General features: G+C 45.7%; 1 protein-coding gene across 1 annotated transcript in view; it reads left to right on the top strand.

The window, feature by feature from the left end:
• LOC119977132 (FRAS1-related extracellular matrix protein 2-like) overlaps positions 1-18,359 on the top strand; it is a 276,399-nt gene that overhangs the window by 129,021 nt on the left and 129,019 nt on the right. The window contains exon 6 of the mRNA XM_038817762.1: positions 3,484-3,732. Within this exon, the coding sequence (XP_038673690.1) occupies positions 3,484-3,732 (249 nt within the window). The remainder of the gene's footprint in view (positions 1-3,483; positions 3,733-18,359) is intronic.

Below are 18,359 nucleotides of genomic sequence, written 5' to 3'. Positions count from 1 at the left end.
AATGGCACCCGGCTGCGGCCTCACTGGGGAGGCTGGTGCATCCCGGGTGGCTGGTGGTTCCTTGGTAAGCTCAGGTTTAAAACCGACTTAAGCAATTGCCATTTAGTCACACCCTTTGTGGGCGTGATTCTGAATCTGACGCCTTGGGGACTTGGGATCCCGCAAAGCATGTAGACTATTGGGAAGCCCATTAGACCACTCCCGGCATTCACTGGCCGCACCGTGCTCGAGAGAGAACATAACATGGCCGGTAAAAGCACCCTTAGAATTTTTTTCTGTAGTGGAGAACTAAAGATGCCAGATAGACTGCTTCTCAGAGATAACGTGAGGATGAAGGTCCCCCACATCCCTCACCCACGGACCTTGTTACCCCACTCGAGATATGGAACATCCCCACCCCTCGACCCTGGAGGGGCAACTTCCCTCACCCTCCCCCCTCCCCCATCAATAAGAGTACACGTGACACCCTACCTCCAACAACACTTGGGCATGGGGGTGACCTGATCTCACACCCATCTATCCTCGTAGGCATTGGGTCATTGCCCACCACCCCAGTCCAAGTGAGCATAACCCACTATGGGACCACTGAGCATAACCCACTATGGGACCACCTCTAATGCCACTTCACTCCCCTCCCCCCACCTTTCATAACACCTTTCATCATCCCACCCGTCACTTCCCCTTTGATGGGCATGCTCTCTGGCCCTGCCCCTTGGCAGTACCAACCTGGCATCCTGACAATGCCAACCTGCCATCCAGGCACTGATCCTGACACCTTGGCAGTTCCAACCTAGCACCCATGCCATGCGAGGTTGACACTGTCCAGGTATGAGGGGCACTATCCGACCATCCGTGAGCTCCAATGGACTCCGAGCCCCCAGCATGGCCATCCTATCTGACGCCATTTTTGGAGACCATTTTTGTGCCCGTGTGAGGCCTGGCTGATGGGACCGGTGACTGCTGGGAACTGGGAGTTTGTGGTTTCAAACAGGCTGCGTATTTTTAAATGAGCCATTATTATCTGGATCACGACCAGTGAGAGTGTGATCCAGATAGTGCTGGCTTACTGGGTTGGGTGAATAAATTTTTGTCCCCTCCCGCGTTATGCACCTGGAGTAGCGGGTTCGACGCTGGGCACACAAGTGGGAAAATCACGCTCTATATCTTTGCCTTCTCGTGAAGGAAGTATTGTTGTTATACATTGCTTTGTATACCACAAACAAAAGGGAATTTGAGAGATTTGAGAACAGGGGTAAGAATCATTTGGAGAAACAACGGTCCATGAATCAAACTGCTTCAACTCATTCAATTCCCACTGGCTAATGGATCTAGTGTTAAGATGAGTGCAAAGTCATGCTTTACTTTGAGTTGCTGGTGGCTGCTTTTTACATTAGCACCTTCCTGTTCCTTACAGGGTGGTTGCTTTAGAACCAGTTTAGAACCAATGGTTTTGAAATCTCTTCCAGTCTATCAAACAACTGTGGCCTTCATTTTTGATTTGTGACCATTGTTCTGTTCAGTTCACAAGGAAAGAATCTCTCAGTATCCATGCTGTTAACTTCCACTAAAGGTTTTCAACAGGAAAACCCAATGATACAATTCATTTCTTTGTGCTACAGCTGACAGATGTTGAGACAGATTTAACATCGTTTAATTTTGAGTTACTGAGCAAACCAAAACCCTGCTGCTTTGAAGTGAGATACAGTGGGGTTTAAATTTATTGTTACTTCAAGTCAATGCATCTCACTCAGGTGGAATTACCTTCACAGAACATCCTGTTCTCAACTTTTATTCTTGACGTTCACAGGATACATATTACAGGGTGTTGATTGTACCTGCTGCCTGATAGCATTCATTCTGCAAAGCCATGCAGAATTCTAGAGCATGTGTGAGAATTTCTGAGCAGAATACATTGCGGGATAATATAGAATTAGTATACTTTGAATTAGATATTCCTCATCTTTGGTCAGGATTCATTTACATCGCACTTTATTATGCCTCTGGGAAACATCTCAACTTCACAAAAAAGCTTGTAGCCTGTTTTGCAAATGGGATGATCCCACAAACAACACTGCATTGATTGACAAGTGTTTGTCTGTTTTTGGTGGTATTGGTTAATGGAAGAATATTGGGCAGAACATTGTGAGAACTCTCATTCATTTTGACCACTGAAATTAGATCTGTGGCATCCACATGGAAAGAATGTAAATAGCGGAGAATTCCGGCCTTAGAAATCTCACATTAACTTCACATCTGAAGGATGTCACATCCTGACAGTATAGCACATATAGTTTTTAAATTTCCATCCCACATCCTGAGAGCAGGTGACCCACACAGTTTGGAAACGGGTTGGGGGCCAGATTTCAGATTTTTAATACTTTAACCTCCCACTCAACCCAAACTTACCCATTTTATGACATTAAAATTTCCTTCCATGTTGTTAAAGTTAACTAAACGTTTAACTGAAAGTTAAATAATTGAACAAAAGCCAAAGCTCAGTGATCTCTTCGGATTTCAGTAAACTGCAGTCATGGATGTATGAAATGTTATCCTCCAGACTATGCGATACATACACTTAAGAGATATTCTCCTTCCAAACACTAACATGGTTGATTGAATGTTTGGTTCTAAGTCTGGGAACAATTTGGTGTGAAGTTTCACCCAAGAAGTACAGAGGCACAACATTAAAGAACAGTGGCTTAAATGTAGTCTTTCTAAGGCATAATTATCTAGTGACCATACCGTTCTTTAATTAGGAATCATGGTAATTCTTATTAAATAGAAGATTAGTTAAGGAGGCCATTATTTGCTCCTATTCTATAACATGACAATGTGCATTATTATAGCTTCCAGAATGGTTGCTATGACAGTCCTGGATGCAATAAGTCTGAAAACCCAGCCGTTGTTCCGAGAGAACATTATCGTGAGTGAAGTATGATGGACACTATTTGCTAGATAGCATCTGTCCTGATTTCACGCTGTACCAGCACAGCAAGAAGATTTTATCCCAGTTTCCTATTTCTAATTTAAATTTCACACCTAATAGCGTCAGTAATAAATTCAACCATTTTGAAAATAAGTAGTCATCTTTATTACCTTTGGTACTTAATATGATTAAATATTTCAGCATGATTTGAAATGTCTTAACACATAGCTGATGGGATCACCACATGGTATATAGATTACCAATTCTCTTTGCAAAAAAAGATGGCCAGTTATGAAATATATAGTACTTCAGAGGTAGAGACCTAGAAATTTGGACATTGGTGCCAAACGAGCAACATTGTGTTGACCGCCCAGTATCCACAGCGCCTCATATTTAATTTCAATCACTGTATTGGAACTGAATATCAGGCACTGCATTTAACAGGCGACTGCTCCGATACCACCTGAGATGAATCCCCACCCCAGAGAATTAAATGTTCAAAGGAAAAGATTACTTAGCTTTGTTTAAATGGTTTAATGTGAAATCCTTTATTGCAGGCACAGCAACTGGCACTATTCCATCCCGTGTGCTGTCCTATTCTGACTACATCACTCGATCAGAGGATCACAACAGTGTCATCCGTTTTGACAAGGATGAAACTGAAAAGCTGTGCCATGTTGTCATCATTGATGATTCGTTGTATGAAAATGGAGAGACATTTAACGTCACACTGAGCATGGCCATGGGGGGCAGAATAGGAGTATATCCATCTGCACAGATTACCATCCTTCCAGATGCAAATGATGGTAAGACCCAACCTTCTTGAATTTCTGTATCATATTACACTATTGGGTGAATTTGGCAACTGGAAGGTACGTTTACCAGAACGGGGCTGTTTAGACCCATGTTTGAAATGATGTCTTTATTGTTGGATTGCATCAAAAGTAAACCATTTATAATTAAACTATAGGACATCTGAAGATCTTGCAGGTTGAATACCTGGAACTATTAGATATTTCAATATTCTTGATCACCTTTTGTCAATGTGAAAAACATCAAGTGGTCCGGCATTTTTAGTCATTTTATGCAGCAGATCTTCCTTTCCAGATGAAGTCCCACAGAATTCTGAACTTTTTGAATGGATATAGAGCGGAAGTCTATTCTCCAGAATGTTTTTGGTTAGCAATAGGCAAATCTTTTATAACACGTTGGATGGAGGAGGTAGATTAAACATCTGGTTAAAACTGCCTTTTGTACCTATCACCCTTGAAGATTGGCGTTTGACTCTCCACAAGGGATGGAATTTGCTGTTTTATCTAACACACTGGTATGGCATTGACGGTAACTCTGGTAGTTTGTGTAAACATTCTGTTTAATATTTTGAGTAGTTACAGGGTGGTATTTCTCATCACTTCAAGAACTTCACTGCTGCAAGTTATTACTTATAACTATTTTGAGTTCATAGATATTATGATCTCAATAAAATCTTCAAAAAAGCACTAAATTTAGCACCAATTCAACATTCTTGGTTCCAACAGGCTTACGATTAAGATACATTAATAGATTATGCTCACAGTGTTTAGAACTTAGTTTAGTCATTTTTTTAGTAAATGCCACGCGCAGTAAAACCAACAACACTGCTGAGCTGACTTCCGATTGCTTGTACTTTCACTGACTACCAATTGAAAATAGGCTCGACGTTTGATGTGATCTTCCTTTGTCCTTTAGCAAGTTAAAATATTGCAACTGTGTTAAACCATTTTGAACAAATGGTAGCCCGTAACCTCGGTGTCACTGACTATCAGCCAGCATAGTAGCAGAACGTTTAGATCATTTGTGAATATAATGGGAATATTCCTGCATCAAATACTTGTGACATCCAATATTTTTTAATTTGTTTATGGGATGGTGCATCACTAATATGACCAACATTTGTTTTCATCACGAATTGCCCTGAGAAGGACATAAATACATTTTAGCTATAATGTGCCTGTGGTTTAGTTTATTTGCCAATATGGGGCTGAATTCTCCGCCTCCCGTGCCACATTTCTGCCCCGACCCGCCGGTGGGATTCTCCGTTATGCCGGCCGATCAATGAGATTTCCCATTGTGGGGCAACTGCCGGGCGACAGCAAAACAGAGAATCCCGCCGGCGGAGAATCCCGCCCGTGATATTTGAAAGGGTTCTTGAAAGAAATGTTATTCCTGTACATATGGCTCCCTATCAATCAGAGATTTAACGTGTCTTCAACAGCCTCAGAAATACTTCCCTGCTCTTGTATTCTAGCCCTCTCGAAATAAATGCTAACACTGCATTTGCCATCCTTTTTTTAATAAATGTTTTTTATTGGGTTTTTGAGCGAGGTATAATTACCATTATGTACACAGAATAAGAAACATATATATATATATATACACATATTTAGAAGAGAAGGGCACATCCCAACATAAAATACAATAAAATATGAATTGAATAATTGGTAGGGTATTGTGCACCAGCTCGACAGCAGCACCTCTGTACACCTGGCAAAATTATTTACACCACGTACGTAGGCGACTGTTTGGGGGGGGGGGGGGGGGGGGGAGGAATTAGGAGATTGGGGAGGCAAATATACATTTGGGTGCCGGGTAGATAATTACAATGTGCGATACTTGGCTGTGTTTCGTGTTGTTGTCGCCTGCTTCTCCCGGACGGGTCTCACTGCCGTCCCGCGCTCGCTTCCGCTTCTGCTGCTCCTCCAGTCCTCCATCTTTATTTTCCTCGCCCCCGCTCCTGGAGATGTCATGCACGTTTTGGCATCCTGTGCCTTCCTTCCGGCTCCTGTTTCCCGGCCCCCACCCCACCCCGCTGGTTCTCCTCTCTTGTCTCCCCCCCCCCCCCCCCCCCCCCCCCCCCCCCCCCCCCCTCCACGGTTCGCCTTTCTTTCCTCAGGTTTAGCTGTCTCTCCCTCCCCCCACCGTGGTTCACCTTTCTTTCCTCAGGCTTAGCCGTCCCATCCCCTTCCCCCCCCCCCCCCCCCCCCCCCCCCCCCCCCCTCCCTCCCTCCCAGTTTATCTCTCCCTTTCATGACTTGGCTACCTTCCCCTGATTCTGGACTAATTTCCCCTGATTCTTGGCTACCTGGCTATTCTTCCTCTTGTTCGTTGGCCACAAACAGGTCCCGGAACATTCACGTGAATGGCTCCCACGTTCTGTGGAAGCCATCGTCTGACCCTCGGATGGCGAATTTGATTTTCTCCATTTGGAGAGATTCCGAGATGTCGGACAGCCAGTCTGCAGCTCTGGGTGGTGCTGCTGACCGCCAGCCAAACAGGATTCTATGGCGGGCGATCAGGGAGGCAAAGGCAAGGGCGTCCGCCCTCCTCCCCAGGAATAGATCTGGCTGGTCCGAAACCCCGAAGCCCGCCACTTTCGGGCATGGCTCCACCCTCACCCCCACCACTTTGGACATTGCCTCAAAGAAGGCTGTCCAGTACTCCACAAGTCTGGGGCAAGACCAGAACATGTGGGCGTGGTTGGCCGGGCCTCCTTGGCACCGTTCACATCTATCCTCCACCTCCGGAAAGAACCTACTCATACGGGTTCTTGTTAAGTGCGCCCTATGTACCACTTTTAGCTGCATCAAGCTGAGCCTTGCGCACGTGGCGGTGGAGTTGAACCTATGCAGTGTTTCGCTCCAGAGTCCCCACCCTATCTCAATCCCCAGGTCCTCCTCCCATTTCTTTCTTGTTGCGTCCAGTACAGTGTCGGCCCTTTCTGTCAGTCGGTCGTACATGTCACTACAGTTTCCCTTGTCTAGTATGCTTGCATCCAGTAGTTCTTCCAGTAGTGTCTGTTGTGGCGGTCGTGGGTACGTCCTTGTCTCCTTTCGTAGGAAGTTTTTAAGCTGCAGATACCTTAGCTCGTTCCCCCTGGCTAGCTGAAATTTCTCTGTCAGTTCGTCCAGTGTTGCGACCCTGCTGTCCGTGTATAGGTCCCTGACTGACAGTGTCCCTCCGTCCTGCCTCCACCTTTTGAAGGTGGCGTCAGTCAGTGCTGGTGTGAACCTATGGTTGTTGCAGATGGGAGCTTTGTCCGACATTTTGGTCAGGCCAAATTGCTGCTGCAGTTGGTTCCAGGATTGGAGGGTGGCTATCACCACCGGGCTGCTGGAGTGTTCTTTGGGTGGGGATGGAAGTGCTGCCATGGCGAGGGCCCGGAGGGAGATCCCCACGCAGGAGGCCTCCTCCGCGCGCATCCACTCGGCCTCTGGCTCCTTCATCCATCCCCTTATTCGCTCGGCTGTCGCCGCCCAGTGGTAGAATTGTAGGTTTGGGAGGACTCTCCCCACGAGGGAGAGTGGGAGTGTGTTCCATCTTTGCAGGTCCTTTTTACATTTGCCATCCTAACTGCCAAGTGAACCTGCATGTTAACCACAAGAGAAATTGAACTAGGACTCCTAAGTCCCTTTCTACTTCTGATTCCCAAAGCATTTCCCCATTTAGAAAACAGATTATGCCTCTATTCTTCCTACCAAAGTGTATAACCTCTCACTTTTGCACATTGTATTCCGTCTGCCACTTCTTTGCCCATTCTCCTAGTCTGTCCAAGTCCTTCTGCAGCCTCCCCACTACCTCAACACTACCTGTCCCTCTACATATCTTTGTACCATCTGCAGACATGGCAAGAATGCCCTCAGTTCCTTCTTCCAGATTGTTAATGTATATTGTGAATAGTTGTGGTCCCAACACTGACCCCCTGAGGCACCCCACTAGTCACTGGCTGCCATCTTGAAAAGAGCCCTTTATCCCCTGATATACCTTCAATTCACAGTGAGGCAGAGAGAGCAAGTGAACAGTAGACTTTATTAGTCAAAGGCCTTCTGGAAATCCAAATAAAGACATTCAGTGGTGCCTGTAATTTATTCCTCGTCAGTATGAACAGCAGGCAAGGTATGTTTGGGAAAGAATGATGAAAACCTCCAATGATCTATGCAAGTTATGTTGATTGAAACTAAACTATAGGGAAAATTTTGGAAAAGCAGTTTGGATTTTGTACTGTCCAGGCAAACCATTACTAGTACAGCAATGCAATAGATATGCGGTGTTTTGAACTGCTTTCATTTATTTCATATATCAAAGTTCCTTTCAGCTTATTTTAAATTAATTTTAGGACTACAGCAACAATCAAACCAATAGTTATGCTCCAAAGCAAAACTGTTACAAATAGTTTTAACAATTGATTGACAAAGAAAACAAGCTTGCAAAGCTTTCATGTGGGCCATGTAGGTGCTTACCATGAAAACAGAGGCCACATGAATCTCGAGAACTCCCCCCTTTGGTGGCATGGGGGCATTTAATCAGGTAGGCGGGTGATAGGTGGGGACCAATGAAGTCCATGGCAGGAAGACCCATGTTCGGCCTGCCCACCCTACCACCAATATGGCAGGCAGTGGCATAGTGGTATCGTCACTGAACTAGTAAACCAGAGACCCAAAGAAATGCTGTGGGGTCCCAAGTTCAAATCCCACCACTGCAGATGGTAACATTTTATTTCAATAAAAAGCTAAAATTAAAAAGTCTAATGATGGCCATTAAACTATTGCCGATTGTTGTAAAAATCCATCTGGTTCACTTCTGTTCTTTAGGGAAGGAAATTTGCCATCCTTACCTGGTAGGGCCAACATGTGATTCGAGATCCACAGTAATGTCACTGACTGTTACATACCGCTTCAACGGCAATAAGGAATGAGCAATAAATTCTCCAGAGTTTCATTAATGAAAGCCATAATTGTCCATTTAAGGGCCTAATCCCACCACCACTGGTAATAACCGAGTAGGGGCTCTCCTTAAGGGGGATTGCCATTGTTCAAAGGCGGTCAGTGCCTGATCAAGGGAGCTAACATCGAGAATGCGGGGTGTGCTGCTGAGAGACCATCCCCTGCCCTTGCTGCTGACCCCCATCCTGCACACCCCTTGCCACCATCACTCCTGGCTTGGAATCCAGCAACAATTCTAAACCTTGGGTGAGTGTCATACCGGAAGCAGCCACCTCTTTCACCTAAGTCGGGTGCTCTTTCCAAGAGCCCGTGCAGACTCGATGGGCCGAATGGCCTCCTTCTGCACTAAATTCTATGATTCTCCCCGCAGAGAAAACAGCTATGGGGAAGCCAGAGAATCTCGCTCCATGTATCCTTATTCATTCTATTACTTTAAGTTTTCTTGGTGTTCTCTGCTCTAAAGGGAAGAAATCCACATAGCTTAAATTCTCACCCTTGAAACCATTCATTTTTAGACTACCCAATTATTTTGTTTTCCAATTAAGGGTGGCCAATCCACCTAACCTGTACATCTTTGGGTTGTGGGTGTGAAACCCACATAGACACGGGGAGAATGTGCAAACTCCACACAGACAGTGACCCTGGGCCAGGATCGAACCTGGGTCCTCAGCATTGTAGACAGCAGTGCTAGCCACTGTGCCACCTTGTCGCCCTCCCCTGAAACCATTCATGTAAATTTCATCTGTACCCTCTTCAAACCCATCATCTCCTTCCTAAACTGGAATTAGAGACAATGCTCAATTTCCTGACTCCCCAAATCTGTCCACTATCTACACGTCACACGCCTGGAGTGTAATGGAATACTTTCCACTTGTTTGTACCAGTGCAGCTCCAACAATACTCAAGAAATTTGACACCATCAGTGACAAATCAAATTGCTTGATTGGCACCCCATCCACCACCTTAAACATTCATTCCCTCCAGTGCACAATGACAGCAGTGTGCACCATCTGCAAGATGCATTGCAGCAACTCACCAAGGCTCCTTTGATAGAACCTTCCAACTTCATAATATCTAACACCTGCAAGGAAAAAGCAGCAGATGCATGTGAACATAGCCATCCCAAGTCATTCACCATCCTGACTTGGGCACGATTCTCACAAAAAATGTCTTTGTGCCAAGCTTTTCAGGGAGTTTGCCGCCGGCTCTGCTGGCGAGTTCCCAACTGCTATTCAATGACACTTTTTTGGGCGTGGGGAGTTTCTCACTGGTTTAGCCTACACTTAAGCGAGATTCTCCGTTTGCCGACGTCGAAATCACAACGCGATTGGGCGGCGAAAAGGTTCTGATGCCAAGATCGCGGTGGACACCGATCTGCCACCAAAGCACGATTCTCCGTCACCTCAACAGTGACATCAATGCGTACTGCATATAGAATGGTAAACACCTTTTTCACATCATTAGCTGGCCCGACCCAGTATTCTCTGGGGCCTCCGCAATTCTTCTCCTCCAATGAGCCGAGTTCCCGGTGACGCGTTTCACTTGTGCTTTCAAAAATTGTGAAATCGGCATGGTGGCTGCTGAAGGAGAGAGAGAGAGAGGAGGCAGGACACAGAGAGGACACTGGCCGGGCTGGCTGGGGTGGGGCGCCCTGCCGGAGATGGGGGGTGGGATGGGTAGAACAGGCCGAGTGGCCAAGGTGACCCCCCCACACGTGACTGGGGCGGTGCCCGGCCATCGACCATCATTACCATAGGTGTTAGGGTGAGGGTGGTGTGGGGGTGATGGTGATGTTGGGGGGGTGGTTGGTACAGGTGTCACGGGCAACCACAACTAAGAGGGGTCTCGTTTTCTTGCCCGCGGCCTAGTTCCATCTGGTCAACCTCCCTTTCCTCCGGGCTGACGACCACATCCAGGGCCTCTACCCGGCCACAGTGAGGAACCGCAGGTCCGGTGGCCCCCTCCAAGTCTTCTCCCGCTCCCAGCGGATTGTGGGGGGGGGGGAACTTGCATGATTGCTTCCTTGAAGAGTTGATCTTGTTACGCGGCTCTCCTATTTTGTGCTGCTACTTTAGTTCTTAACTTTATTCATTGATTTTGTTTATGTAGTACTTGCAGGTTTTTGGAATGGTTCAGTTGAGTACAAACAAATTCTTCTGACATCTGAAATTTACTTTGATATTCTACCTATATATTTAAACATGACATCTAATTGGCCTCGCGTGCTGGCTTCTGGCACCTGCTGCAGTGTCTCAGCATTGATAGTGTATGAATGTCGTATTCTTCCCATCATGCCATGTTCTCGTGCCATCTGCTATGATCTTTACTGATGCCTCCACATCTAGAATGACCAACAGAGCACGATTTCTTCTGGTAAGTGGTTCTTTAACGGCTTGACATTTTTTGCAGGTGCTTTCCCATTCGTCATTCTCCTATTTCAGTTTTAGCACACTAATGTGTCTGAGATTCCCAATTATGACATAGTTGTGAGTTTCTACAAATGCATTTTAAAAAAGCCAAAGTGTTAGCCGTCATTTAATGTCTGCCTGTGCACAGAGTAATTGCAGCACCATATTTTTTTCTCCCTTCAAACAAATCAAAAATTAATCTCTTTAAAAATTCTAGGCATGCAAAATTAGAACTCTTTTTACAGTTTTGCCACAGGCAGATAATTAAATTATTAAATTCGTTAATGTTCAAACAAAGTTGTGGATATATAAACATTCTTTCCAAGAAAAAAATGTACTTTTTTGTAATCGTTCATTCAGACCTTTTATACGTTAGTGCTCTAAATACTACTCAAAACGTAAGGATATCTGTTCCTATGTATTGTCAGTTGTTTGTTGTAAACATTGTGACGTTTGTCTGCCACCCTTCAGTGCGAGCAGTCAACCTGCACCTGTAAATTTCCTAATGGTTTTCTTCATCTCTTATCTCTCTTATATATTAACTTCACCAGTAATAGAAAGTTTAAAGATTGGAATTCTTTTAGGTGCTGAAATTCTGACCTTTCTACCCGATGCGTGATACCTGTTGCATGATGCCAGTTTTCAAATAGGCTAAACATTCTATGAGTTGAAGGTTTACAAAAGAGATTGGTTAGAATTGGGGTCTGTATTTGACCTGTGCCTTTCAGTTCAATGTATCATCAAAAAGTTACATATGGAAAGGCCATTCAGTTCATCGACCTGTTTCTTCCAATAGTTTGTCCTACTTCCCCCTACTTGACTATTTACATCCAGATTCTAATAGGATGAGATTCTGCAAACTTTCCCCATACCTTTTAAAAAGTACTGCAGAATATTTATTGAGCAGCAGGAGGCCATTCGGCCCACCATGTCTCGGCCAGCTGTCTGAATGAGCAGTTTACTTAGTACCATTCCCCCGCCTTCTCCCCACAACCTTGTGCATTCTTCCTTTTCAAACAGCCTAGTTCCCTTTTGAATGCCTTAATTGAGCTTGCTTCAACCACATTCGCAGGCAGTGCATTCCAGATCTTTGCCACTCGCTGTGTGAAAAAGCTTTTTCTCATATTGTCTTTGCTTCTTTTGCAAATTGTTCTAATTCTCAATCTTCTCATGAGTGGAAATAGTTCTTCCCTATCTGCTCTGTCCAGTCATCCTCTTGATTTTGAATACCTCTATCAAACCTCCTGTCAGCCATCTTTACTCCAAGGAAAACAATCCTAACTTCTCCAATCTGTCTTCAAAACTGAGGCTCCTCATCCCTGGAACCATTCTTTTGAATCTTTTCTGCATTCTCTCCAATGTCTTCATATCGTTCCAAAGTGTACCAGAACGGAATGCAATACTCCAGTTCCGAACTGGTGTCTTATACAACATAACCTCCATGCTCTTGTACTCTATGGCTCTATTAATAAAGCTTAGCGTACTGTTTAGTTTTTTTTTTAACCACTCTCTCAACCTGTCCTGCTATCTTCAATGATTTATATGCATTAACATCCAGGTCCCTCTGTTCCTGTACCCCCTTTAAAGTTGCACGCTTTATTTTATATTGTCTTCATTCTCTTTCTGTCAAAATGAATCATTTCACATTTTTCTGCATTAAACTTCACCTGCAATCTGTCCGCACACAACACCAACTTGTTTTGGTCCTTTTGAAGTTCTGCTCTATCCTCCTCAAAGTTTACAGTGCCTCCAAGTTTCGTATCATCTGCAGATTTTAAAATTTGGTCCTGTAAACCCTACCTAATAACTTAACTATTCCCTATTCTAGTGCTGTCTATCTCTCCCAGCATTCTGTGCACCTTGGTATTCCTCTCTGATATTTTCTCCTGGTTCCCACACCTCTGCCAAGTTAGTTTAATTCCATCCCAATAGTACCTGTCCAACAAGGAACTCAACCTTGGTTCTATTTAGGTGCAACCCATCTGACCTGTACAGGCCTGGGCCGGGATTCTCCCCTACACGGCGGGGCGGGGGGTCCCAGAGTAGCGGGGTGGCGCCAACCACTCCGGCGTCGGGCCTCCCCGCACCTTTGGGGGCTAGGCCTGCGCCGGAGTGGTTGGCGCCACGTCGACTGGCGCCAAAACCAGCGCCAACGGCCTTTGACGCCCGCCGCCCGCCGTCGGGGCTGGCTGAAAGGCCTTCGCCGGTTTGCGCCGGTGCGTCAGCGGCCACTGACGTCACCACCGGCGCATGCGCGGTAGGGGGGTTCTCTTCCGCCTCCGCCATGGTGGAGGCCGTGGCGGCGGCGGAAGAAAAAGAGTGCCCCCACGGCACAGGCCTGCCCGCCGATCGGTGGGCCCCGATCGCGGGCCAGGTCACCGAGGGGGCACCCCAGGGGTCCGATCAGCCCACGCCCCCCGCAGGACCTCGGGGCCCGCTCGCGGGCCAATCCCACCTCCTCCACCAGAGGTGGTTGAAACGACATCGGCGGGATTGGCCTCTCAGCAGCGGGACTTCGGCCCATCGCGGGCCAGAGAATCGCCGCAGGGGGCACGCCAATCAGCGCGGGGGGCCCGACGATCGGCGCGGCGCGATTCCCGACCGCGCCAATTTCCGGGTGGCGGAGAATTCCGGCCACGGCGGGATTTACGCCGGCCCCGGCCGATTTTCCGACCCTGCGGGGGGGGGGGGGTCAGAGAATTTCGCCCCTTATCTCTCCTAGAGCCAGCCTCAATGTCCCAAGAATCAAAAGCCCTACCTCCTGCATCATCTATCCAGCCACAGATTGATCTGCTTTGAACCTCCTATTTTTATACTCGTTTGTGTGTAGTACTGGGAGTAATCCGGAGATGACTACTTTTGAGGTCTTGCTTGCTAATTTCTTACCTAGCGCTCTTGGCTTCTCAGCTGTGAGTCCTCGATTCTGCTGAGAAAACAATGTATAAAACATACAAAGGGTTGCCCCTCCAACTGGCCAGAAATTCAAACTTTATCATGCATTCCAATTCTAACTTGATTAGTTCAGACCTCTAAATTTCCCCACTTAGCCAACTGATTAGGTTTGATGGTTTGCCTCCACCCAGTTGAGTATCTGGACGTTGTGCTAATGGAATAGTTGATTTGGTTCATCCACATTCCTCTGAGGTTGTCTTTGGGTTTTTACAGACAGGTCATTTCCATCCCAATGGGTTGGGATATGCAATATACAGTAAGTAAATTAAGTAGCCATCCTGGCTGCGAGCCCAAGTGACTTTAGTCATATTTTTAAAAAGTTTTTTTTTAAGTTCAACTCATGTTTCCAGCCGGTGGGTTAAAAATCATTATTTGGTATGAAGCTCAGATTTCTCTCTTTCCCGAAGTGAGGTCAGTCTCTCTCCACCGTTCTGCTCTCACTTCTGCCCTGACGAGTTGTAATTTTTAAATGAGATCCCTGTGGTCCTAGCAAGGCTGTAAATGTAGTATTTAATCTTTTTTACCTTTATTTAAAAGAACTTGAATTTATACAGCCTCCTTAGTATATCCTTTATATACTCTTGAGCCACATAATAATAATGTTTATTAGTGTCACAAATACGCTCACATTAACACTGCAATGAAGTTACTACGAAAATCCCTAGTCATCACGCTCCGGCACCTGTTCGGGTAAACTGAGGGAGAATTCAGAATGTTCATTTCACCTAACAAGCACGTACAGTAACTCAAGCTGGGAATTGAACTCTAATCCTGGCGCTGTGTTAGCAACAGTGGTAACCACTGTGCTACAGTGCCACCCTATCAGGCAGCACGGTAGCACAAGTGGTTAGAACTATGGCTTCACAGCGCCAGGATCCCACGTTCGATTCTCCCTGTGTTTGCATGGGTTTCCTCCGAGTGCTCCGGTCCCGAAAGATGTGCTATTTGGTCATTCTGAATTCTCCTTCTGTGTACCTGAACAGGTGCCGGAATGTGGTGACTAGGGGCCTTTCACAATAACTTCATTGTAGTGGTAATGTAAGCCTACCTGTGATGATAAAGATTATAAATATCTACTCTTAGCAGATTTAACTATTTTCCTTTTGTTTTGCAAATCTACTTTTAGCAAATTTAACTATTTTCCTTTTGTTTGTAGAGATACAAGCTACCATTGTAAAATAAATGTAAAGAGGCAGAACTTTCATACCTGCTGCAAATCCCATCATCATGTTGAAATGCAGATCAGGAACCCAAAAATGCCAGCAGCAGGATACTGAGGGAGATGTTGAAGAAAGCGACACATTAAATGGCTGCCTTCGGTGCCCTGTCCAGTTGAGGATGGTGGGCAGCCTCCTGAGTCTGGAGGACCAATAGGTGGTCATCCTTTTCAGAAAGGTCAGCAGCCCTATCAAAGAAGGGGGGGGGCTGCTGCTGAATGATGTAGGGGTAAGTGTGAGGCTGCCTCCATTACCGGTTGCCAGCGACAAATGCATAAGAGACATGGCCACCAGATAGGAAGGGGAAAGCCCACTTACAGTAATTGCCACTGCCACTTATTAGCACAGCGCATTGCCCTGTTGATTATAGCTTCCGGCTGCAAGGGTTGCACAGCCTGCTGCTGGGAGAGGCTACTGTTCCACAAAAGGCCTCCCGGTATGCCAGCTGGAAAATCCCATGTCCACGAGTGACCTTAATTAAGCCTTCTAGAGACTTACTTGGTGTTCGGGAACCCACACAGCTTCCTGCATTATCTTTTGGAGGCAGATCAGTGTCACAGAGCCAGCCCAATGGGATTTCCCTCTTGTTTTCGTGCCTCACCCCCTCCTGTCTCCACATGTCTTTTAAAATTCAATGTTTTTATATGTGTAAACCTTGTCAGGTTTGTTCGTTTTAAAAAAAGCATATTGACTTCAGGTAAATAGTCAAGCCCACTGAATTAGTTTTGAATGTAAGTTATGTCTTTTAAACTATTTGAAGACTACTGCTCTTGTATAATATTTTCCTTTGGTTAATAGGATTAATGCGATGATTAACCAGATCTAAATATTGCACACTTGACCAATCTGAGAGGGAACTAAACATTGTAGCAACCAGTTGATAAACTTTGCTTGTTCCTCCACCACTGGTTAACTTAAATCTTTCATACTAAAGTAGTGAATTGGATATTATTGAGAAGGAGTAGAAGAATGGCTGTTCCGAGTTCGGTAATATTCCGGCTTTATCTCGGAAGAAGTAGTTTGTGCTCAGTGAATGAGTCTCAGTACTTGGTGTTCCACATGAAGTTCTTCAAGATGTTACTTATTATCTCACAGACAAAAATCTGTGGAGGAGATTTAATTTAAACACAATTTATCTACCTTAATCCATAAATGGGACTGAGGGTTGTTAACTAGATTAGTGACTGTTTTACAATCCTGTAATTCCCTTCTTATAAATACTTAAGTGAGATGCCAATATTACATTATACATCTTTATCAAAATACTGTCTCATTGCGAAGCCACTTTACATACCATTGTGCACATTCAGCATACTTGGCTAAGAATTTTGTTGCGGAGGTGGGAGCGGTGTGGGGTTCTCCTCAAAGGTCAAGATGAGATCACTTCACTTCAACAATGCCAGAGGACACCGACATCGGTGGAGATAAATCTGAGAAACCCACCTGACCAGGAGGCCGACAATGCCGTCAGAGGCTTCCAACTATTATGTGGGGAAGGGAATAATTGAAGCATGTTCAGGCCCTCTTGATATAACAAGTGTCTGAGGAGGGTGGTAAGAGACCATGGGGAGGGGGAAGAGGGTAGTATTAGAGTACTCTTATGCAGTGAGGAATTGCCGGGGAGGAGCAAGATCAAAGGCTATGGGGTGCAAGTCAGAGGCTTTGGAGTGGGTGGCTGGGGGAATCAGAGGACTGGTTGGCGGAGGGTGTGTCAGATGTTGTAGAAGAATGTGGGGGGTGAGGTGGGGTTGCCCAATCACAATGGTTCCTCGTGGCCCATTAGATCCAGGAGATAGGTGTAAAGGTTATTCACCTGCTGGATCCGGTAAACCCTCATCTGGACATAGCTTTCAGCTTTCTCAAGGCACTGTAAAGCAGGCTGACCATGGTTAAAGTTGAATGGTAATAAGGCTTGCTGTCTCATTACCAGATTTACATACCAACTGGACTCCTTGGAAGAGGGTTGATTGCCTGCCCATTTTCCTGACTCAGTTAAAGTGTTGCTTGCCTGAATGAGTGCAGCGGCAACAATACTCAAGAAGCTTGGCACCATCTAGAACAAAGAAGCCCTTAATTGGCACCATATCCACCACCTTAAACATTGATTACCTCCACTATTGGCGCTCGGGGAAGCAACATTTAACATCTACAAGACGCGCTGCAGCAACTCAGCAAGACTGCTTTGACAGCACTTTCCAAAACCATGACCTCTGCCACCTAGAAGGATAAGAGCAGCAGATGTATGCAAAAACCACCACCAGTTGGTTCCCTCCGAGTCACACACCATACTGACTTAGAACTGTATCACTGTTCCTTCACCATTGTTGCGTGAAAGTCCTGGAAACGCTTGCCATGCCACGTGGCCTGCAAGTAAAATTCTTAGAGCTGAATCCGTTAGTGCCAGGGGAGATACTCCAGGTGAATTGGTTGAGCTATGCATGTGGCGTTTGCTGTCTTAGCTCCTCTTAGCCTCCTACTCTGATGGACCCCCAGCCAGGTGCAGGGAGGCTGCCTTCATTGGCATGGCAGCCTTTGCAAGCAGGGGACTGGAGGCACTTCACTGGCAACAGTATTCCAACGGACCTGTAAAACTGCATCCAATTTGACCTGTAATTGCCTGCCCGTCTATGTTGTGCAAGCAGTCGACCTGGGATTCCTTCCCCCATTGGAAAATTCTGGTGTGGAAATGCTTCGCAGAACCAGCCTGATGAGGCGTCCCCTTCGTTACCCGTCTTCAAGCCAGCCATCAGGGGAGCAGGGAAATTCAGTCCCTGCATTCATTAATGTCACCTAACAATAATGCAAGTCAAAAATATGAATTTTGGAATCTAAACTGATACAGCAGTTGCCAGTTTCTGAGTAATTTTAACAATCGAAAACTATTCCCTGAGCCAAAGAGAGTAACATGCAGAGAGAAAGTGAGACAAAGTACACAAGAGACAGAGTTTAGACATATATGTGTGTGTGTGTTATTTATAAAATAGCTGTATGTACGTATGTAATTGACACAGACAATTTTAAGGTGGTACCTCTGATTGTCAGCGATGAAATATATTTGTATGTGAATGTATTTGTAGTTTCCTACCCACAGAGTGAT

Source organism: Scyliorhinus canicula, chromosome 14, assembly GCF_902713615.1.
Source record: "Scyliorhinus canicula chromosome 14, sScyCan1.1, whole genome shotgun sequence".
Taxonomy (NCBI): domain Eukaryota; kingdom Metazoa; phylum Chordata; class Chondrichthyes; order Carcharhiniformes; family Scyliorhinidae; genus Scyliorhinus; species Scyliorhinus canicula.
Note: the sequence above shows the minus strand (reverse complement) of the source record. Positions and strands in the feature narration are given on the sequence as shown.